The sequence below is a fragment of the Mesoplodon densirostris genome, chromosome 7, assembly GCF_025265405.1.
Source record: "Mesoplodon densirostris isolate mMesDen1 chromosome 7, mMesDen1 primary haplotype, whole genome shotgun sequence".
In the NCBI taxonomy this organism is placed as follows: Eukaryota; Metazoa; Chordata; class Mammalia; order Artiodactyla; family Ziphiidae; genus Mesoplodon; species Mesoplodon densirostris.
In genome coordinates this window covers 65525688-65550236 of record NC_082667.1, presented here as the reverse complement: position 1 = coordinate 65550236, position 24549 = coordinate 65525688, and the positions used below count along the sequence as shown (strand labels likewise).

At 43.0% G+C, this 24549-nt stretch overlaps 1 protein-coding gene across 3 annotated transcripts in view; it reads left to right on the top strand.

Annotated features, from left to right (window-relative positions):
• Positions 1-21389, top strand: part of SBF2 (SET binding factor 2) — a 469274-nt gene extending 447885 nt beyond the window's left edge. For all 3 annotated transcript variants that reach the window (XM_060105533.1, XM_060105532.1, XM_060105531.1), the window contains 8 exons: positions 7986-8112; positions 10203-10330; positions 11500-11733; positions 12824-12928; positions 14343-14536; positions 15450-15537; positions 18148-18279; positions 19295-21389. In XM_060105533.1, coding sequence (XP_059961516.1) covers positions 7986-8112; positions 10203-10330; positions 11500-11733; positions 12824-12928; positions 14343-14536; positions 15450-15537; positions 18148-18279; positions 19295-19393 — 1107 coding nt within the window. In that variant the 3' untranslated portion in view covers positions 19394-21389. The remainder of the gene's footprint in view (positions 1-7985; positions 8113-10202; positions 10331-11499; positions 11734-12823; positions 12929-14342; positions 14537-15449; positions 15538-18147; positions 18280-19294) is intronic.
• Positions 21390-24549: the final 3160 nt, after the last annotated feature.

Sequence of the window (24549 nt, the reverse complement as noted above, 5' to 3'; positions counted from 1 at the left end):
TTGCATCAATAAAATTAAAAATTTAGTTGAAATGGACAAATGCCTTGAAAGACACAAACTACCCCACTCACTCAAGAAGAAATACATAATTTGAATACGCCTATGTCTATTAAGGAAATTGAAATTGTAGTTAAAATCTTTCCACACTGAAAACTTCAGGCCTAGGTGGCTTCACTGGTAAATTCTACCAAGTATTTAAGGAAGAAATAATAGCAGTTCTACAAAAACTCTTAACAGAAAATTTAAGCAAAGGGAGTACTTCCCAACTCAGTCTATGAGGCCAGCATTAACCAAGTCTGACAAAGACAGAAAAAGAAAACTATAGGTCAGTATCCCTGATGATCATAGATTCAAATTTTCTAAACAAAATTTCAGCAAATCAAATTCAACAATATATTTAAAAGGTAATATACCATGGTCAAATGGGGTTTATTCCAGGAATGCACAGTCAGTTTCATATTTGAAATCAATGTAACTCACCATATTAAGGAACTTAAAAAAAAACATACATCATCTTAATAGATGCAGAAAAAGCATTTGACAAAATATAATATCCATTCCTTGTGAAAATTCTCAGGAATCTTCTCAAACTAAAAATAGTATCTATTTTAAAAAAAGTACAGCTAACATCATACTTAATAGTGAAAGATTGAACACTTTCCTCCTAAGATCAGGAACAAGACGTGAATGCCTGCTTCACCACCTCTGTTCAACATTGTACTAAAGGTCATAGCCATGCAATAAGGCAAGAAAATGGTAATAATAAAGACATTCACGGGGGCTTCCCTGGTGGCGCAGTGGTTGAGAGTCCGCCTGCCGATGCAGGGGACACAGGTTCGTGCCCCGGTCCGGGAAGATCCCACATGCCACGGAGCGGCTGGGCCCGTGAGCCATGGCTGCTGAGCCTGCATGTCTGGAGCCTGTGCTCCGCAATGGCAGAGGCCACAGCAGTGAGAGGCCCGCGTACTGCAAAAAAAAAAAAAAAAAAGACATTCACGGGACTTCCCTGGTGGTCCAGTGGGTAAGACTCCATGATCCCAATGCAGGGGGCCCAGGTTTGATTCCTTGTTGGGGAACTAGATCCCGCATGCCTCAACTAAGTCTGTGTGCCACAACTAAGAAATCTGCATGCCACAACTAAGAGTCCACATGCCACAATGAAGGTCCCTTGTGCCGCGACTAAGACCTGGCACAGCCAAAATAAAATTTTTTTAATTAAATCAAATTGAACATTTGGGGGAAAAATTAAATGATTTTAAAAAGACATCCTTATTCACAAACAATATGATTGTCCATGGAATCTATCCCCCCCCCAAAAAAAAGAAAAAAAGCTACTAGATTAAATGAGTTTTTAGCAAGGCTGCAGAATACATGCTCAGTATACAAAAATCAATACTGGCAATAAACCATTGGAAAACTGAAACTTAAAAATCATTACCATTTACAACAGTATCAAAAAACATGAAAGAAATCTAGCAAAATACATTAAAGACCTGAACACTGAAACTATAAAACATTACTAAGAGAAATTAAAGACCTAAATAAATCAAGAAATACCTGTTGTTCATGGATCAGAAAACTCAATGTTGTTAAGATGTCAGTCTCCCCAAATTAAAGATTCAGTGTAATCACAATAAAACTCCTAGGAGGCTATTTTGTAGAAATTGGCAAACTATAAAATCCATATGGAAACGCAAAGGATCTAGAATAGCCAAAACAACTTTGAAAAAGAACAAAAGTGGAGGACTAGCACTATCTGATTTTATTATAAAGGTATAGTAATCAAGACAGTGTGATAATTGGTACAAAGATAGACAAATAGATCAATGGAATAGAGTCCAGGAATAGTTCCATACATATATGATATGTGGACAACTGATTTTTGACAAAGATGCAAAAGTAATAGGTAGAAATACGATGTTACTTATTTGTGGAATCTAAAATATGATACAAATAACTTACTTACAAAGCAGAAACGGACTCACAGACCTAGAAAACAAATTTATGGCTACCAAAGGGCAAAGGGGGTGGGGAGGGATAAATTAAGAGTTTGGGATTAGCAGATACAAACTACTACATTTAAAATAGATAAAAAAACAAGGTCCTACTGTATAGGGAACTGCACAGGGAACTGTATTCAATGTCCTGTAATAAACCATTATATATATATGGTTATATAATATCCATTGGATATTATATAACCATATATATATATATAACCATTATATATATATATATATAAAACGGAACCACTTTGCCGTACACCAGAAACTAATACAACATTGAAAATCAGCTATATTTCAATAAAAAAATTTTAATTAAAAAAATTTAAAGCAATAGGTAGAGAAAGACTAATCTTTTCAACAAATGGTACCAGACAATTGGATTTCCAGATGCAAAAAAAAATTAACTTCGACCCATACCTTGCATCAATATAAAAACTAATTCAAAAGGGATCATAGATCTTAAATATAAGATCTACTATAAAACTTCTAGAAGAAAACATAGGAAGAAATCCTTGTGATCTTGGGTTATTAGGCAAGGATATCTTAGATTCAACACCAAAAGCATCATCCATAAAAGAAAAAATTGATAAATTAGACTTCGTCAAAATTAAAACCTTTTGTTCTTCAGAAATCACTGTTATGAAAATGAAAAGACAAATCACAGAGTGGGAGAAAACATTTGCAAGTCATGTCTGCTGGAGGACTCGTATCCAGAATATATAAAGAATTCTCAAAACAATATATAAGAAACAACCAACCTATTTTTTTTAATGGCAAAACATTTATACTGACTTCATCAAAGATACATAGTTGAAAAATTAGCACATGAAGATACTTGACATCATTTATCATTAGGAAATGCAACTTAAAATCAAAATAAGATATTACTAAATACCTATTTTAATAACTAAAATTTTAAAACTGACCACCCCAAGTGTTAGCAAGGATGTGGAAGAACTGGAACTTTCTAACACTGCTGGTGGGAATATAAAATTATACCATTGTTTGAGAAAACAGTTCTTAAAAACTTAAACATACCTACCTACCAGGTGATTCAGCATTCCATTCCTAGGCAGTTACACAAGAGAAATGAAGTCCTTATGCCCATAAAAACACTCATACAGGGCCTCCCTGGTGGCGCAGTGGTTGAGAGTCCACCTGCCGATGCAGGGGATACGGGTTCGTGCCCCGGTCTGGGAGGATCCCATATGCCGCGGAGCGGCTGGGCCCGTGAGCCATGGCCGCTGGGCCTGCGCATCCGGAGCCTGTGCTCCGCAACGGGAGAGGCCACAACAGTGAGAGGCCCGCATACCGCAAAAAGAAAAAAAAAAAAAAAATCATACATAACTGTTCACAACAACATTATATGTAATAACCAAAAATCTAGAAGCGACCCAATGTCCATCCACAGGTGAATGAATAAACAAATTGTGGTATATCCATGCAGTAGAATACTACTTAACTGTAGAAAGGAATTTACTACTGCTAACCCAACAACATGGATGCATCTCAAATAATTATGCTTAGTGAAAGAAGGCATACAAAAAAAAAGTACATACTTATGATTCCATTTATATAAAGTCCTAGTAAATGCAAATTAATCTGTAATGACAAAAAGCAAATCAGTCATTGCTTGCAGAGGAGGGTGCAGGAAGATGCAAAAGGAGCCCAAGGAAACTTTTGGGAGTTATGGATGATATGTTCACTATGTCGATTGTGGTGATGATTTCACAGATGTGTGGAGATGTCAGAAAGTATCAAATTGTACACTTTAAATATATGAACCTTATTGTATGTCAATTATACCTCATTAAAGTTGTTTAAAAAAATCCTGCGGCTAACAAACCTCTAAACTCTCATGCATTCCCTGTAATAAGTTCTTAGAGGCAGTCTCTTTGGCCTGATCCCATTTCATCTATTAAAACAATACTTAACAGAAGGAGAAGGAAGCACGTGGATTGTGCCTTGTGGAGACCACTGTGGTGGGATACAGCAGAAGAGGCCAGGTGTCCCATTGACGAGGAAAAAAAGCCAATTAACTGGACAGACTGAGTCCCTGGGATGTAGGACTAAATGCTGGAGAAAGCACCAGATTTTGTCTTGTGAATACAGTCAGGTCTTTGTTTCTCATTATGGTAAAAAGACATTTCAGAAAATCCCTTGTATTTCTTAATGTTGGATTCCAAATGTGGTTATCTAGGCATTAATCAACCCAGCATTTGATTCAGGTCAATTTGATTTTTTTTTCATTGAAGAAATTTTCATATGCTTGTTGTGTAAACTGTTGCTACACAGTAAAAAAAAAAAAAAATTGTTCCTACTCCAGTATGGGGACAGACTGTTTTTCTTTCCCCAAGCAGTTAGCAACTGCAGGTGCCATTGTGGCACACAGATGCAGACACTGCTGCCCCCAAGCTCTCACACGTTAATGTTTTCTAAGCACCAATTCCAATTCAAGCAAGGCTGGTGCCAGCGGCCTTGGAGAAGTGTTTAGCTTTTCTAACGTAATTGTGGAGTGCAGGGTTTGTGGTGAGGCCAGTCACTCAGTACCGTGGGCTATGAAAGCATTTTTCCACTTGTAGAGGAGTTTTGCTTCTAGTCCTAGCATCTGATCTCCCTGAAATGCCTGTAAGTTCAACTTAAGGTCATACTCATTATCATTTCCATTCTACTTTACCTCAGAACTGGGTCATTAAAATTATATTCCTAAGCATATTAAATATCAGAAAATCAAGGAAAGATACAGCTATGTGTGAGGCAAGTGGTTTTTATGGAGAACAGTCATTGAGAGAAATGTTTTGTTATTCTGGAGCTTTGTTTAATAAGTTTTTTTTTTTTTTTTTTTTTTTTTTTTTTGCGGTACGCGGGCCTCTCACTGCCGTGGCCCCTCCCGTTGTGGAGCACAGGCTCCGGATGCACAGGCTCAGCGGCCATGGCTCACGGGCCCAGCCACTCCGCGGCATGTGGGATCTTCCCGGACCGGGGCACGAACCTGTGTCCCCTGCATCGGCAGGCGGACTCTCAACCACTGCACCACCAGGGAAGCCCCTAATAAGTTTTTAAAAGAGTTTTTAGAACTGTCGTGGACTGGGTCAGTGGAAATAGCCCTGAACTCTTCTTCCCCTGGACACAGTGAGCCAAGGGTCTGGACTGTGATTACCAAGGTTTATTCCAAGGGCTGTTGGGGCAAAGTTGTTTCTGGAGCTCACCCCACCCAAGCACATTGCAGATTCTCCTCCCTGAGACTCTCAGATTGGTAGAGAACCAAGTTCTATCCTCTTGGGCCTGTCTCCTTCTTCTGTCCTACCACCCACAATCCAGGTCACCCCCCTCCATCATGTGCGCACCAGCCCCTTGAGGTGGTGCTACTGATTCTGAACCAGGAACCCAGGCTAAAGAGTTTAAGTTCTAAAATGTAGAATATGGTGCACAACCTCGCTATTCAGAGCCACATCCCAGTTGTCTCATGGAAAGCGTTCCTGTCCTGGGGAGACCAGAACCAACTGGAAGGGCAGTGGCTCAGGTCAAGAAAGCAGGTCCACAGTATACAAGCCCATTGCTTAAGAGTCAAACTCTGTTTTAATACATCTTCTTAACATCCATTTTATGTTGTATTACTTACGATCTAACATTTTAGTTCAATGTAAAAGCCAGAAAAAATGTTATAGGAAAAAAAACCTTTAATCATCACAGAAAACTAGGTTTCTAATCAGATGATAAACATTGATAAAATCGCTGATATCCAGATCATGACTTTAAATTCCCACTGATCTGTTGGGTAATCAACATATTGCACACATGTCTGCTCTGTTTGGCTGACCAAGTGTTGGTCTACATTGCTAAATTAAAACATGGAGAGGAAAGCTGGCTTTTAGACAGCCTGCCTGCAGTACTCATTTGAAACAGCTTTTAAGTAAATACAATTATGATTGGAACTTATCTCAACCAAGCAAAATTCTCTAATTGGTCATGAGAGAGTGAGCAATCCAAAGGTGAGATTGCTGGGTGGACTGGAGAGCGTCACAAGGTCATCAGCCTATCTTCTGCCAACATGAGATGGCTCCATGGAGTCTGCGTACAGGTTGCCCAAAGCACGCTATAGCTCAGTGTGACCGTTCCGGACTCTGCCTTGCTCCCACCCTCCCATGTCATTCCCTCATCCTTATTCCTCTCCCAGTGACCTCACTAAGTTACTGATGGAAAATTAATGTTAAAAGGCATAAGCTCCTCCCCCTTCCCTTGGCACTTGAACATACCTTTCTTTTTATCTACTCTTCTGTCCCTCCTCATTTTTAAGGCTGTTCCCTGTTTCTGGACCCTTAGCCTCATTCATTCTTGCTTTCCCAGGGCCTTACTCTCTTAGTTATCAGCTCTTTCTCCACAGTTTATTCTCTCTCTATTGACTCCTTCTACATTGCCCTCAGACAGTCACACATTTCTTTTGTCGGGAAAACGTCTCTTGCTGTCCCCCCAAACCACCACCTTCTCTTCTCATTCCTGTCACTGCCAAACTTCTGTAAGTATAATTTTTCTTATTGTATTACACACTATTACACCACAAATGCCTAGAAAGCAAGAACCACAACTTAATGATAATTTGCACATCAGGTATCTAGCACAGTATAAAGTAGTGAATGAGGCACAACCTGAGGAGCCTAGCAAGCCAGGGTTCAAATGTGGGCTCACTGGTTGCTGTGAATGACCTTGGGTAAATTATTTAATCTTGCTCATCTTCAGCTTCCTCATTTGTAAAGCGGGGGAGGGGAGGGTAATAATTCTCATCTTCACAGGATCTGAATAGACATTTTTCCAAAGACATACAAACGGCCAAAGGTACATGAAAAAGTGTTCATCACTCACTAATCATCAGGAAAGTACAAATCGAAACCACAATGAGACATCACTTCACACCTGTTAGAATAGCTGTTATCAAAAAGACAAGAGGTAACAAGTGTTGGTGAGGATGTGGAGAAAAGGGAACCCTTCTTGGGAATGTAAATTGGTGTAGCCACTGTGGAAAACAATATGGAGGTCCCTCAAAAAGTTCAAAATAGAACTACCGTATGACCCAGCAGTCCCACTTCTGGATATATTAGAGGGAATGAAATCATTATTTCAAAGAGATATCTGTACTTCCACATTCATTGCAGCATTATTCACGATAGCCAAGAAGTGGAAATAATGTAAGTGTCCACCTATAGATGAATGGATAAAGAAAATGTTATATATATAAACATGAGAAATTCATTCAGTCATGAGAAAAAAGGAAATCCTGCCATTTGCAGCAATGTGGATGGAATCTGAGGGCATTATGCTAAGTGAAATAAGTCAGAGAAAGATAAATACTGTATGATCTCACTTATAGGTAGAATCTAAAAAAGCCTTACTCATAGAAACAGAGTAGAATGGTGGTTACTGGGGTTGTGGGCTGGGGGCGGGGGGATGGAGAGATGTTTGTCTTCCAGGTATAAGAGGAGTAAGTTCTGGAGATCCAATGTACACCATGGCGACTATAGTTAACAAATACTGTATTCTATACTTGAAAGTTGCTAAGAGAGCAGACCTTAAATGTTCTCACCACCACCAAAAAAAAAAAAAAAGTAATTGTATGAGGTTATGGAGGTGTTAACTAACCCTGTTGTGATAATCATTTCACAATAGGTATGTGTATTAAATCATCACATTGTACACCTTAAACTTACACAATGTTATGTCAGTTATATCTAAATAAAGCCAGAAAAAAATAATGCCTATCTTGCAGTGTTGTTATGGAGATTATATGAGATTATGTTTATAAAAAAACCCTAGCATGGTGTCTGGCAAAAGGCTGGTTCCTTTCTGACTTCCACTCATGGTAGGGATTCAGTTGACTGAGTGACCAAATGGTCTCCTGCATATTTCAGGTCAGCACTCCGTGGCATGGTATCCACTTTTTGTTCCATTTGATTCTTATTCTTTTCTTTGCCTTGTGTGTTTCAGGTTCACAACCAGTATCCAACTGAGTTTGAATTCAATCCCTATTACTTAAAGTTCTTGGCTTTCCACTATGTGTCTAATCGCTTTAAAACATTTCTCCTGGATTCAGACTATGAAAGATTAGAGCACGGTACGTGTTTGCATGCCCTTGTTCCATCTTTTTTGTTAGTTTTATGTGTTTTTAATTAAAGACACTAATAAAATAACCACCCCCAAGTGTGGCAAGGCCACTTTAAGGTTTTGCTCTACAAACTAAGAAAGCAGAATGGACACGAATGAGTGAGATTATGTGCTGTGTTAGCTCTTAGGGGCTGCAAGTGGTCATCATGTAGCACCTTTGAAAAGTTAAATCTGCTTATTACTATTTTACTATCTCCAAGCAGCATCACTGTTTGTGGAGAAACACTTGACTCATAGTTTTTCCATCCCTGGTACACTCTGGTAGGTAAGCTGCCTGCCCCTGGAAGCAGTTTGTATAGCAGTTACGGCATAGACTGTGGAGCAAACAGAATAGTTAAATTTCAGCACTGCCAGTTACCAGCCAAGTACTTTGCAGAGGTTAGGTACCTCTCTGAGTTTCCTCATCTTTAAAATGAGGATAATAATATCACCCACCCCTTTGGACCAGGATGATCACATTAGGAAATATTTGTAAATATCTTAGCACAGTTGCTAGCACAAAGTAAGAACTCAACAAATTTTAGACATCACCATTGTTATTATAATTTTTAATAGCAGTAATAGTTGTAAAGAGCAGATTCTCAAAAGCCAGTCAGCCCCTGTGAAAACGTTTCCCCAAGGGGACTTTTACATTCTTACTTTTGCTGTTTTTATAGGGAGGGGGAAAGGGGGATGCACATGAGTATTTTTGTTAAGAAGACAAGTAAATAAAGAAAATCAGTATATATTTCCTATTTTCAGTATATTATATATACCTGAATATTCATAAGGAAGGCTCTCTTAATGGCTGAAATTATTTACTACTGTTCTCAGTTTAAAATATGAAAGCAAAGAAATACTGCTTTTCAGTGCATGCTATTAAAATTGTCTAGCATACTGATGAGACCATTTCCTTTCCTGTTTGTACTTCCAGACCTTCGTTGACTCGTAAAATTGTCACTCCACACATCATAATCAGAAACCTTAATGTTTTAAGCACCCATGTGTTGGGAAGACATTAAGTAAAGCTGGTTACAGTGGACATTAGAGTCACTTGGAGAACTTTTTTAAATGACTGATGTCTGGGGCCTATCCTCAGAGATTCTGATTTAATGGGTCTGAGGTGAGACTTAGGCACTGGGATTTTTTTAAGCCCTTTTTTTTTTTAATGAGTGGCCAGGGTTGAGAACTACTCTTCTGCCCTCTACAGTTGAAAGGTAGAGAAGAAACATTAATTAGTCTCAGGGGCCCCTCATATTATAGGATTTTGTGCAGCCTTGGGCATGAGACCTACTTTTGTGATAAATAAAATGCTTGTTGACTTTTGACTGAATCTTTTCATTCAAAGCAAGACAGCACTGCTACAAGAGGCACCCTTCCTGGCCTTTTAAAGAAATACCTCCTGCCTCACCCTAACACATCTTCCTCTCTATTAAAAATAAAGTGGGCTCATGTGAGTAACAGATTGACTGTTTGAAAGGTACAAATATAGTACCTGAAGTGCCCCGCCTAAATTCAGCTTTTGTGTTTAACTCATCCAAGGATACGGACCACATCCTTCTGACATCCAAAGTCTCCATGACCATGATTTGTGGTATATATAAACTACCAAAGAAAACACTTTAAATAGCTTCATAATAAACAGCCAACAACTTAAAAAAGAAACATAAAATTATGTTTTTAACTGAGTTTCATCAAATCATTTTCCTCCCATTTTCTCTTGAAAAATGTGTAGAATGTCTCCTGGCATGGACCTCTTTGAATCTAGATATAGACGCGGGATGTCGATTGGAAGGGAGTCATGCTGTCCTGCTAAATGCTTGGGAAAACTTTATCCCAGGTTTTCCTTCCATTTGGATTTGTTTCCATATAGCTATGAAGTCCATTCCTATCTTTAGCTTTGCAGTCATTTTCTAAGGCTTCTGCACATGCACTGCTGTTTCTAGAGCCGTGTGAAATATTCCATTTTTCATCGGCTACATGCATCATATTTTTAGGCAAACTGTTGATTTATCTGACTTTTGTTTTGCTGATTTTTTGTTTTGGGGGGGTGATTTACAGGAACTTTATTTGATGATAAAGGAGACAAGCGTGCCAAAAGAGGAATTTGTATTTGGGAGTGTATCGATAGAATGCACAAGAGGAGTCCCATTTTCTTTAATTATTTATATTCACCAGTGGAAACAGAGGTACAGAAAGAAAGCATTTATGTTTCATTTTTGGAATATTTCGTGTTAAAGTTTTCCTTACTTTTTGAGCGTATATAAGCTGTTTAAGCGTTTTATAAACATTCAACTAGGTTTCATACCAGAAGCTATTTAAAAGTTGATACACTATGGGTTTAGGTTATGATGGAATGGAGACTGATACCAAATTCTTGACCACAAAAATTAGAAGCTGGCCCCTGAAACATAGAAAGGATAACTTCAAGAAAGAGCAAGTCAACTTTCCCTGGGAAGAAAGAACAAACAAAACTTGAAACCTTAGCAGGCCATGTAAGCAGAAAAGATTTCCCTAAGTCCATTTGTACCAAAGCCATGGAAGAACCCCTATGAGAAGCAGGGATGTTTGGAGCCCAGCCCAAGAAGGATGACCTCTCAGGGACAGCCATCCTCTGCCATGCATGTCTGCATGAAATAGGCTCTGCAGTGGAGTAGACCACCTTACTCAGGGGCAAGAAGGCCTGGCCCTGGGCCCCATGCAGTAGGACCTCACCCTGGCCTTTCTCCAGATGCACCCTTCTCATGAGGTGAGGTGTATGAGAAACCAAGGTACACGCTTGGATGCCTCTCCTTCATCTAGACCATGCTCTGGCCCTTCAAGATTCCTTGCCCAAATTCAAGTTACTCACCAGACCACTTCCCCAAGCCTGTGCCCCAAGCCAGTGAATGTACCCCTAAGCCAAAAGGGCAGCTAAGGAGTAGCTGTTTGGACAGGGAGTAGACAAGAGTTTAGCTGCATGGGCTGGGGTATATACACATGTTCATAATAGACCCTCAGAATATAGGACAGAGCTGGGTCAAGAGGAGCAGGGCTTTAGGCCAAGAACTGGGAGCTGGGACCAGCTTTCCCAGTGCCACTACTTCCTGGTGTAGAATTCCCAGAAGTCCAAGAATTCTCAATTGGAGCCTGGCCTTCTAGGTCATTAGGAAGTTATATTTGTCAAGGTAGGAGCATAGAACATATTTTATCTAATAGTTATGTTGATGTATAATGTTTAAATATATAGATATATGGTATTTGAACCTCTATTCATACTTTTTCCCTGGACCCTGCAATGTTAGGGGCTGGCCTGCCAGTAAGCTTGGGGCACTTTGGGGTCAAGATGAAACTATATTTCAGAATTTTCTTTATACAGGCCCTGAAGCCCAATGTAAACGTTTCCAGCCTCAAGAAGTGGGATTACTATGTAGAGGAGACCCTTTCCACAGGGCCTTCATATGACTGGACAATGCTGACCCCTAAGCAGTTCCCCTCCGAAGACTCCGAACTGGCCAGAGGAGCTGGGCCCCAGAGCCAGAGGAGAACAGTGTGGCCATGCTATGATGATGTCAGCTGTGCTCAGCCCGATGCTCTCACCAGCCTTGTCAGTGTAAGTCAGCCGTGTGTAGACACACTCCTAGCGCACCAGGGGACCTGGAGGCACATGAGGCCTCAGGAACTGACCTTAGTTAAGACTGGTTCACCAGCTCCTGGACACAGCTCTCCTTACTTTGGGTTAGCATTATAGCTAGCACTACAGGAGTATGAGGACACCAGATTTGCTCCCATGGATCAGTGGGGAACCAGGCTCAGGTACTGGCAAAGAGTCTCAGTAAAAGTGAGCTTTTCAGCGTTAGAAGGAAGCATTCGAGTAAATGGAGCAATTTTGCAGCTTCGCAGCTGTTTTAGCTGGCCAAGCAGCCTGAGTCAGGCCTGGGTAATGGCTTTTGTGGGTGCCTTACTTCCTCTGGTCAGAAGTGTGGGCAGCTGATGGCCTGATGGGAGCACCGCCAACCATCTTCTACAAGGAATATTTTGGAGTGAAGCCATCCTGGCAGTAGCTACCCTGATGAGAACAGCAGCGCTGAGGAAAGGGTTTGAGCCCAGATTTGGGCCAAACAGTTCCTGAAGAGTCTTCTGCGTCCAGTTTCCTGACCAGGAGGAGCGCGCTTCCGTGAAAACACTGTCACAGAGGCTGCTGCTCTGCTGTGCAGCTTCCCTGTCTGAAGGAAACTCCATTCCTTGGGCATTTCTTGGTTCATTCTTTCTACATCTGGTTTGAATCATCAGAGTTGAGGGGTTCCTCTGTCAAGGACAGACTTCTCATATACCTCAGCTATTACAGTTTGGACACCAGCCCAGTGCTTGACCTTTTGCTGTGGCCATCAGAGGTCCTATGGGCTGGCCAAGGGTGAAGGTGTTGGGGATATTTATCTCACCTCTCTATTTAAGCCATCTGTACAAAAAAAGGCCCAGTTACAGATCCTAATAAATCATCTTTGCCACAATGCATCACACCAGCTAGAGCTCCCACCTCTATTCCTGGCTTGGGAGACTTCTGAGGCCCCATGCTTACCATGGTTTTTCACTGCCCTCTGGCCATGCTGTTCTTCTAGTACAGAGGGGGTGTGGCTCTGGGGAACATCCTGATTTCTATGAAATACTTATCTGTCAGAAAACCCCTTTTAATTACTTTGCAGGAAATTGAAAGACTGGAGCATAAATTGAACCAAACAGCTGAGAAGTGGCAGCAGCTATGGGAACGGGTAACTGTGGACCTTAAAGAAGAGCCCAGAGCAGACCGTGTGAGTTGGCAAAGCCCTTTGAAGAGCTACTTCTGAGCTTCTGGAGGGCGCTAGGTCAGGTGGGGCCTCTGCCACAGGTAATTCAGGAGGTTTATGGCCAAAGGGAGGGTCATGCCCTGAGGGTCCAGGGCAGAAAGCTCCAGATGACTGGGTACTTCCTGAGTGTCTCGCTTTACCACAATGACATAATACTTATGTTCCAGGGCCCTGTATCCAGGGGAAATTACTGGGTTCTTTTCTATCTCAGCGCCTCTGTGGTTTCAGCTGATCTTCTACCACATGAGGGAGGAGGGGAATGCCAAGACCTTGTTTGTGCCAGAGAAATAATCAGAGAAAATGAAATGTTTTAAATGAGCAAAATATGCTGCTTTCTGTTGTTCACACCCCCTTTTTGTTTCTGAATTAAGGAACATTTATCGTAAAAATAGTTTAAAACCAAATACTCTTGTTTTCTGCTTCTCACAGCCCCTTCACCTGTAGTATGTGGAAGGGCTGTGCTGAGCACCATCCACACTTGGCATCTGTTAACCCACAGTGAGGGAGTGGTGTCTCAGCTCAGGCACGCTGGGACGGGCTCAGATCACACAGCTGATATGTGGGGCGGCCACCAGTCAAACCCACATCAGATCGACTCCAAGTGCAACAGAAGGGAAGTTAGGACAGATGAGTGTTCTGAAGAGCACTTCAGGAAAGGAGAGGTCGGCAGGGTCAGATGTCACAGAGGAGTCAAGGAGCAGGGAGTGTAGAAGAAGGCCTCCAGTGTGGTAAGATGGGGTCCTTGGGGGCCTTCTCTTGCCTTCAGATGGCAACTCAGGAGCTGTTATCAGACAGGCCACAGGTAGGTGATGTCTTACTGCTTTTTTTCTCAGAAGAATAAAATAGTTTCTTAATTTTTTTTTCTGATTATGAAAGTGAGATGTGTATTCCTTTAAATAAGACAATACACAGAAAGTTATGAAATAGACAGAAATCACCCAAAATTTATAACCTAGAAATAAACCACTATGCCATCAAACTTGTTTTATAATTCTAAACACACATATAAAAGGGATTTACTATACATGCAGTTTTAAAAACCGGCATTTTTTTTTTTACTTAATATGTGGCATACATGGCCTTCAGTTTGTCACTGTATGTAAATCAGCATCATTTTTAGTGGCTGTCTAGAAGTCCATTGTATGAAAATACCTTTTTTTTTTTAAGCAGTTGCATAATGATAGACATTTAGGTGGTTTCTAGTTTTCTGCTAGTTTCCTAAAAAAATTCCAGGATAAACATCTCTTTATATATATTTTACATATACATATATATGGTCCAGTTTTTTCCTTGAGGTAAATTTTTAGAAGTGAAATTATCGGATCAGTTGCTTAAAGTCTTTGGAAAGCTTTCCTAGCTCCTGTTCTGTCTTTTTCAGCCCCAGAGACACCCTTTGGGCTCCCCAGGAATTGTGTCTACCAACCTCCCTTCCTATCAGAAGAGGTCTCTGCTGCATCTCCCAGACAGCAGCATGGGGGAGGAACAGAACGCCAGCATCTCCCCATCCAACGGAGTGGACCGGAGAGCAGCCACGCTGTACAGCCAGTACACGTCCAAGAATGATGAAAACAGGTTGACATTGCTGAGCCCTGCCGGGTGTACTGAAAAGGCTCTCCCCACCCTGCCCTGGGCCACACCACAGGCCCTTTAATAAGCTAGGCCTGTGCCGTGCCGCCTTCTGTAAACTTAAAATGGATCCGCTTTAATCCTTTGTCTCTGTTTTAAATGCGTTAGATGGTTCTTGGAAGAGGAAAAGTCAAAATTACAACTAAAATAATGCCAAGAGGTTGTAGTTCTTTGTGGCGGGTCCTGATTGCTATTGTCTCATGTCTGCCAGACCTCTTGAGGGAATATGTGTTAGTGAGCACTTTTTCAGGGGCAAACTTCAGAAATCCAGCGCATGCTAGCTCAAGCAGAAAGGAATTTACTCACATAAACTGGGAAGGCCAAGGATGTGCCAGTTTCTCACACAGCATCTTCAAGCTTCTGTTATTTGCCAGCTCTGCTTTCTCCTATGGGCTGCATCTACCCCAACATGGTATAAAAAATGGCTACTGGGCTTCCCTGGTGGCGCAGTGGTTGAGAGTCCGCCTGCCAATGCAGGGGACACGGGTTCGTGCCCTGGTCCGGGAAGATCCCACATGCCGCGGAGCGGCTGGGCCCGTGAGCCACGGCCGCTGAGCCTGCGTGTCCAGAGCCTGTGCTCCGCAACCGGAGAGGCCGCAGCAGTGAGAGGCCCGCGTACCGCAAAAAAAAAAAAAAAAAATGGCTACTGAGAGCTCCAAACCTCACAAGTTTGGTAATTCCAGCAGAAAGAGGCAGCCTTTCCCCAAAGGTCTAATAGAAAAATTCTAGGGGGAGCTCTGATCTTTTTTGGACCATCTGGGGGAAATAGAGGCTTGACCAACAAAAACAACAGATATCCCCTTTACAGCACTTTTTAAATGAAAAATTAAATTAACTGCTATGTCATCATTATTTCTAGGTCCTTTGAGGGAACGCTCTACAAAAGAGGGGCTTTGCTGAAAGGTTGGAAGCCCCGCTGGTTCGTTTTGGATGTAACAAAACATCAGGTAATAAATACCATCACAGCCTATAGAAATCACTTCTCCCTAGGCTAGGCTCAGTCCCCGGCTGTTGTGTGACTCTTAGCAGAAAGGCACAGCCTTCATGTACAGAATGCTTTCCTAAGGCCTCTCATATGCTGCCTGAGGCTCCTCCATGGACCCAGTGAGGAGCAGTAGTCCTGAGACTGAGCGCAGCAGCCTTCTGAGAGAGTGCAGGTGTGTGCAGGCAGAGGCAGTGACTGCTGAGCCCAGAGCATTAAGAGCAATAGAACTCTGCTTTTTAACGCTCATGTTATCTCCTGCTGTCTGCTCTTAAAACCCAGGCCAAGAGAGGACCTGAGGTTTTCAGCTTGTTGCATACCACATGCACATACAGAACCCGTGCCTATGAATACTCCCCAGAATACAGATTACCTTCATCTTTGCAGCATAACACATCCATTCAAAATCGAGGGTGTTCATTTATTCAACAAACATTTATTGCACACTTTATCTGTGCCCATCACTGTACTTGGTACTAAAGAAGGCATCATTATCCCTCAAAGGTGACAGCAACAGAGGATGGAGGGAGCCCTGAAATAGGCAGAAGGGGATGTGCCCACCCAAGCCCGAAATCCACAGTGGGCAAGTACTAGACTGGACCTCCCAGACCACGCTGGGAAGTCTTTTCCCCACTGCTAGGTTCTTTGCTGTGGCTGTAGCACCCCGCACCATCCTGAGTGTCAGAATCTTTGCTCCAGTGATCTTGGTTGGGGTGGAACCCAGCCCTTCTGCACCCTTCACTAGTGAGACTTGCATGGTCTCCCACGTTCTGACCACAGACCTCACTCTACCTTGGACCTGACCAGTCAGCCTTGAGCATCTTCTCAATGCATTTGTGTCCAACATGGAGTCTGTTCAGAAAGATATGGACTGTTATGCCAGTACAGTGCTCTTGTTGGACCTGCATCTAGATGACTCCTGACAGATGAATACTTTGCATGGGGACCCCCTTTCCCTCTGCTCAAGGAGTTTCATAAAGGTTACACAGAATCTTTGTAGAAGAACATAGAGAAGTTTTTACAGATATGCAATGGAAGCCCTTTTTAGGGGGCTGGACTTTAAACAACATTGTCTCTGAAACCATAGAGCCTACACTGTGTAGAAAAGTTCCATTAAATCACTAAATATAACAGGAGAATGTCATAATTTTTCTATAATTTACAATTACATCAAATTATATTTGCATTCTTGCCAGTCTTTTAGATTTCTTTAACACGAAAGGTATATGGTTTTTCTGTTTAGTCCTACTCATACTATGCCTGAAGGGAGAGGCAGAGAAAAGTCTGAGGCCAGAACCACAGAGACGGAGGTGCCAAACACATTCCTGCCGTGTAGATTATAGAGGGTGAAGTCCAGACGAATTTCGTTAAGAGTGATGTCCAGTCCTTTCACACAGTAACACTCAAATGTTGAGCTATTTATTATTTTTCAAAAGTCATTTTATATCTACATGCTATTTGGAAACTTGTTTTTTAAATATAAGATAGGGCTTCCCTGGTGGCGCAGTGGTTGAGAGTCCGCCTGCCGATGCAGGGGACACGGGTTCGTGCCCCGATCCCGGAAGATCCCACATGCCGCGGAGCGGCTGGGCCCGCGAGCCATGGCCGCGGAGCCTGTGTGTCCGGAGCCTGTGCTCCGCAACGGGAGAGGCCACAGCAGTGAGAGGCCCGCGTACAGCAAAAAATAAATAAATAAATAAAAAATAAATATAAGATAGCTTGAACATATTTTCCTACCAGTTCATAATAGATCTTAATATTTTTGAAATGTATAGAATTCCATATTATTGATGTACCATCATTTAATTAACCAACACCCTATTGACAGATATCTTTTCAATTGTTAGCTAATAAAGGCAGTGCTGAAGGAAACCTCTTTATAGGTGTGTCTTTGCATGCTTGTGGGAGTGTTTCTGTAGGATAAATTTCTAGAGGTGGGAAAGGTGTATCAATAGGTATAAACATTTTAAATTTTAGTTCATATTGCCAAATTGTCCTCTAAAAGGCTTCTGACTAATTATATCCCCACTAACAGTGTTTGAGAATACCTAGTGCCTTCCATTCAACCTGAATATTGTCAGGCATTTTAATATTTCTTAATCTAAGTGAAAAGTGAAATCTCATTGATTTCATTTACTTTTCTTTGATCAGGTAGATTGTTCATCTTCTCAGATGTTTATAGGTCACTCACATTTCTTCTGTGACTTGCCTGTTGAAATCCTTTGACCATTTTTCTATTAGATTATCTTTTCCTTCTTAATTCTAGGAATTCGGTATATATTCTAAACATTAACCCTTTTTCATATGCTACATATATTTTTTTTTACAGTTGTTAGTTGACTTTTTCTATGTGTAATACATTTATTTGTTCAAATTTCAAAAAAATATGTCTTTTTCCACCTTTCTCCCAGCTGTCTAATTCCTCTTCCTAGAAGCAACCAGCGTTTTTAACTTCTTGTCTATTCTTTCAGGCATAGTTTAGCAAGATGTGGGAAAGTATTCAAATACATTTTGAAAAGCCATGCTGTTTTCCCTTTCTGTGTCTCTTACACCCCATGTATCTTTTTGGTTCCAGCTGCGATACTACGACTCGGGTGAGGACACAAGCTGTAAAGGCCACATTGATCTGGCTGAGGTAGAAATGGTCATCCCTGCTGGCCCCAGCATGGGAGCCCCAAAGCACACGAGTGACAAGGCTTTCTTTGATGTAAGTCGATCTTGCCTTTTCTTGGCTCTCTTTGCACGTGATCCCTTACAATCCATCCACCTCCAAGAATCATGGGGCCTCAGAGCAATTGGTGGTAACTGCACATGGGTCACAGACCCACCCCGGCTGTGGGAATTGCTACAGAGCTTGAACCCAGCACTCTTCATCCCCAAACCTGACCTCTCCCTGCTGTCCATATGTCTCAGAAAGGCTGCACATCACTTTGCACAAAAGACTCCTTTAAAAGGTATCCAACTACACGTGGAAGCAGATGAACTCCTTGTTAAATACTGTTAGTTATTCACTCACCACCTACTGTCGAGAACAGATATTACTTCCCTTTGTATCCATTGATCTTCATGCTTGATCATCCACAAAAAAATATCCTTAGTCACACATGATGACTGTCTGCCCTAACATCTTCAGCAGTCCTTAGGTGGGCCTTGGGGCATTTTATGGGCCACATGATAGGGACTTATCTAATCCCCAGAGCCAAGCAGGACTTCATATGGAACACAGGTCATACTCTAGGGCCCTGCTCAGGCTATGAAGCCATTTCCCTGACTCTGGGCTGCCAGTGTGGCCCCAACTGAAGACTTAGAGAAGGGGATGGAAAGGGGACATGAAAGCCAACCCCATCATGGTGTGGATGAAGCTCGGCCTTCCTGGCGCCTGTGCTGCACTGGTGCAGTGCATGGGCGGGGCCAGAGACTCCAGCCATTCCTGACCCTCTTCCTCAGTCAAGGAAGGCCCCGGGAAGATGCAAAGTCAGGCTTTCCTAGTGTGTCTCTCTTCTCTGCCAGGCCTTTCTGTTGACATCCCCCTTGACTTTGGGGGCCAGGAAAGTATAATGACTCTAAAGGCAATGACAGTATGATAGTGGGAGGCAGAGAAAATTACAGAGGTTCTGGGGCAGAACGGAAAGGGAAGGTCACAGGGATTTATTTGCTCACTTGCCCAAAGCCATAGACTAGCCCTGCCCTTCATCTCTGGTTCTCTTCATTTGATTTTATAGCTCAAGACCAGCAAACGTGTGTATAACTTCTGTGCCCAGGATGGACAGAGTGCCCAGCAGTGGATGGACAGGATCCAGAGCTGTATATCTGACGCCTGATGCCCATGGTCAACCCAAACAGAAGAGGGAGGAGGGGCTTGTGCTGCCAGATAGGAAAAAAGTGTGTGAGTCCTTGAGGAGCTGACAGCTTCCTGCTGGTTCTGATCAGTCATCCCAGGGCCTAAGGTTCTCCTACCCAGACTTACCCATTCCCCTCTTTTAGCAGTTGCTAAGTCTGCTTAGCCTGAGTAGATGTGTTACACAGGTCTGGTCAAGAGCCCTAGGCCCTCCCTGTATCTTGCACTAGGTTGTTCTAACAGGGTCTTCATGGTTAGGGATCAGAAGAATGCTTCCTGAGCCGACCGTCATCCATCCCCTAGGCAAAGTGGCTACCACCTACCTGGGTCCTTCTTCATGAAAGATAGATAGATCCTTTTTGTTCTCCAAGGTCCTAATATCCTTGGAGAGCTTTCTGACAAGCAAAAATCAAAATCCTCCAAGACTATCTTCCATTCTGCATAGAATAGGTTTCCCATCAAAGGCTCCTGTTCTTACTGCCTGACCTTAGAGATGCTCAGTTCTCTGGTGCTGTCAAAGGTGCTTCCGTGATACCTGCTCGACCACTGGGGTTCACAGCAAGACCATCAGTGCTCAGTGGCAGGCAAAGGGGGGCACACAAGATTATCCTGATGGGAAAAGATTGTCCAGAGAATGATGCAGTAATCACCAGGCCAATGCAGGAAAATACTGCTTCCAAAACACTGAATTTTCTAGGCCAAAGGTGCCCTGAGGATGCAGGACTTTGTGTTCCCATGTATTCTTCTGCTCCCTGACGGCTTCTTACACAAAATAACATGCAAAAAGCTGAATGCACTAACTCACAAAACAGACACTTGCACTGAACTAATAAAGTGGAGATGTTTGAGAGACAGAAGCCAGCTGTTTATGACCACACGACCCCTATGACAAGGGCTGTGTAAACCAAGGTCGCATTGTGGTGTGACTGGATACCCAAACGGCACCTCTGCACATGAACAGTAGGGACTTGTTTGGTCTTTAGGTATTCTTTACTTTTGATAGCCTGTGTTTGTTCAGCTTAAGACACCAGGAATGCTGTTTCTCACGGCGCACAGAAACAGCTTTTCTGCAACAGCCGCTGCGGTTGGCTGGAGTCGTAGGTAGCTAGATCATTACATTTGTTTTGAAATGTTAATATGTTAAATACCAAACTAATATTTCAAAAATATGTATATATGAGTTCTTATATCCTTGTTTTTCAGATAGTCTGCTTATAATTTAATATAAAATTAACTGATTCATTCATAAAATTTCAGTAGTGAAATGGTTCCCTTTTTAAAAAGCCGCTTTGTAGATTAAAAATAAATCAGATTTTCAAATTTAAAGTTATCTACACACTAGAAAATAGAACTGTGTTAATATATAAGAAATTGGGGGATGATAAGAATGAAGGATTTTTCTATCATTTTCATTTTATAAATTGCCACCTGTGAAAATGGTTTTTGCACATTATTTGTATTTTTCTTTGTATATGAAATAATTTTTTGTACTCTGTAAAATATGGAGCCCGTTGTACCCTCAGCTATTTGAGACTTTACACAGTGCTTCTTTTGTAACTGGATTCTTGTAACTTTCATGAAGGCGCTACATGCCTTGCATTCACTAACCACCTTGAATTAAATTTATTTCTTAAGAAGAATCATCCCTCATTTACTGAAATAAAGTCCACTGTGCATTGCTTAGCACTCAGAAGGCAACATTTATGATTCATACGTGGGGCTAAAAGTTCAAGGGTAAAATGCAGCATAACCCATTTCTTGCCTTGGTTCTCTTAATGTCGTCATGCCCTTTGCTCAGGAAGTAACCAGAGACGCTGGACAGGCTGGCCTGAGCTTCTGGGTTCTGGATGCACTGCTGCAGAGTTTAGGTAAGAGACCTGAGGCCGCCACTCCCACCCAGAGCCTCCAGTGAGCTGTGTGAAACTGGTTAAGTCCTTTACCTCTTCCCGGTCGCAGTTTCACCACCTGTGGCATACGGCAATTTGTGAGAACTTTAGGCAGGAGAATTTTAACTCTAGTTTGGAAGGAGGTGTTTCTGCTTCAGGAAATAGCTAAACAGCACAGATGAAGGATCAGTGCTTTCAGTTCTGGACAACACTTCCTCTAGATAAGCCCTTGGAGTTTACCTTGGGGACTCTAACTACATCTGGAATGGAGCCATCGGAATGCAGGTTCTCCTCAGGGCTGAGCCTCTAAGTCTTGACATCCCGGAGCCCTCCCTGAGGGGGACCCCCAGGGTGAGGCAGTGGCAGCCCCCTCTTGAGCCTTCAGATCGCCTCAGTCTAGAGGCTCGTGGGACCCAGGCCAGGGCCCTCAGGCCCTCATTAGCCCCAGGCCTCTCTTCTGAATGGCTGGCCCTGGGACCTGCCATTCTGTCCTGCTGTGTCCCTGACATTCAGTAAGGAGGGCAACAGCTGGGACTGGGAGTTGAGCACAAGTGTCAGGACGCCCTGCATTCCGCCCGTCCTAGCCGTGACGGGGAGAAGGGCGCTAGGTTCCAAGGAAGAAGGACTGGGGCCCCTGCCCCTGCGGCTCCTGTGGCAAAGCCTTTCTCCTCCGGGCTCTTGAAAGATGCAGACCCGAGGGAGCACATGAGCGCAAGCCCCACTCCCCAAAACCTTCAGCCCAGGTTCTTTATTCTTACCTCCCAAACCCTCCGCCCAGTGGCCTCCCTCCAGAGCCAGAGCGTTAACTGTTAATGGTACGGCTGGTTTGCTTCTCAGTGAAAATTGACATTTATAGATACTTCACTAGGAGTTCTTTTAAGAGTTGTTAAGTAACCCCATTATCTCATAAAGAACTTCTGAATAATCTCAAGATTTTAGGCTGATAACCAGGAAATGCCCTCAGCTATGGCAACCAGCAACCAGAGCTATGAAATAAGCCAAAAATAAAGCAGTGCTGATGAAGAGATAGGGCTTGGAGCAGCACTGCCAAATAAATACATAATGCAAGCCACTTGTGTATCTTTTTTAAAAAGTAAAAAGAAATAGAGGGACTTCGCTGGTGGCGCAGTGAATAAGACTCCGTGCTCCCACTGAAGGGGGCCAGGGTTCCATCCCTGGTCAGGGAACTAGATCCCACACTCCACGACTAAGAGTTCCCATGCCGCAACTAAGAGTTCCCATGCCACAACTAAGAGTTCCCATGCCACAACTAAGGAGCCCACATGCCGCAACTAAGGAGCCTGCCTGCCACAACTAAGACCCGGTGCAACCAAATAAATAAATAAGTAAAACTTTTTTTAAAAAAAGAAATAGATGAAGTTCATTTTATAACATTTGATCTTATTTTCAATAATATATTTACCATAATCTATCAAAAACACTATTTCAACATGTAATCAATACAAAAAATTATTAATGAAATATTTTATAGTCTTCGTTCATACTGAGTCCTCAAAATCCAGTGTGTATTTTGCACTTACAGCGCATCTCAGTTTGGACCACTGTGTTATCTTTTTTCCGACACCACTTCTCTTATGAAATGCATGTCATTTTCCCACTCCATTCTCCAGTTCTCCCACACCAGCTGGGTGTCCAGCAGCGCATCCAGTTCTGATACATCCTCCCCAGAGTCAGCACAGACCCCACAGTTAAGGGCTCAGTCCCATAAGACTGCCCCCTTCAGAGGCCAGTTGCAAGTCCCGGGGGCCATGAATAACGCAAAGAACTCAGGAAAATACTTTGCTTATGCTTACTGGTTTGGCGTAAAGGAAACAACAGCAGCCGCATGGAACAGATGTGTGGGGCCAGGCTTGGGAGCAGTGAGTGGCGTGGTGCCTCCATGCCCCCTCTGGGTGTGGGCGTGCCGCCCTCCCAGCACTTCCGTGTGGTCACCAACTGGGAAGCTCTCTGGGTCTTGTTCAGGATGTTTTCATAACCCACTCTCCAGCCCCCCTAGAGGCTGTAGCTTCCCACACTATTCACATGTTGTTCCTTCTGGTAACCAGTCCTCATCCTGAAGCTATCTAGGGGCCCCAGCCTGAGTCACTGCATTCACATAAACACACGTGTGGTCAAAGGGACTCATTATGAATAACAAAGGCACTCCTTTCACTCAGGAAATTCTAAATGTTTTAGCAACTCTGTACCGCAAACCCAGGACAAAGACCCCCCCCCCCAAAAATTGTTTTTTATTATACCACAACTAGCCACATTCCAGTGCTACCATGCTAGGCAATGCAGATTTAGAGCAAGTGGCCTGCTCACAGCAGAACCAAAGTGGGAAGAGCTGGGAGGCGAGAGACCCGGGTGCTGGCTCTGTTCTAATTCACTATATGACATTGAACCTTTGCCTTAGCTCTGCAGGCTTTGACCTATAAAATGAAGGACCCAGATCTGTGATTTTGTGATTCCAACGGTTCACCTTTGCAATGACTGAGATTCCAAACTGAGATTTAAAGGATTTGCTGAACAAGACCAAATCATCTATAAATCAACGCTTCTTAAATTATAGTGCGTGTATGAATCACCTTGTTAAAATAAAGATTCTGATTCAGGAGGTTTGAGAAGGGGCTTGACATTCCGTATGTCTAATAAGCTCCCAGGTGATGCTGAGGCTGCTGGTCCAGAACCCTGCTTGGGGTGGCAGGTGTGTTAGCCCCAGTCCTCTGAGAAGCAGGCCCAGAACGGGAAGGAAAGCGGGCGAGGCTGGGAGGGCCAGGAGACCTGGGTGCAGGTGTGACCTTGTGAAAGACAAAGGGAAGGGAGGGAGGAGGAAAAGTTGGGTGGGAGACTTAGACTGTGGAGCAGTTCTAAGGAAGCCTGGCGAGACAGGTGAGAAGTCCTCAGGAGTCGTCAGAGGAACCCCACATCTCCCAAGGGTGGGCCTGCCTGGGAGCCCTGCCCCGCTTAGTCATCAGCAGGCAGCAGCCAGGGAAGCAGACACGGTAGTAGATTCCAGAAAGCACAGCTGGGGCAGACAGTCACGTACAGTCCCTGCAGTCAGAGACCCGGGGGACGTCTCACGGCGGTTGCAGTCCACCCCTTGTGGCCAGGTTCAGAGAGCAGGTCCTCCCTGTTTCCCTTGGGCCTCTCTTCCTAAGGGAGACTCAGAGGAGAGAAAGAGGGGAGTCGGAGGGCTAACTACCCTGTCATGGAGTTAATCTCACGCTCTCCCTCCCCTACTCTCCATTTT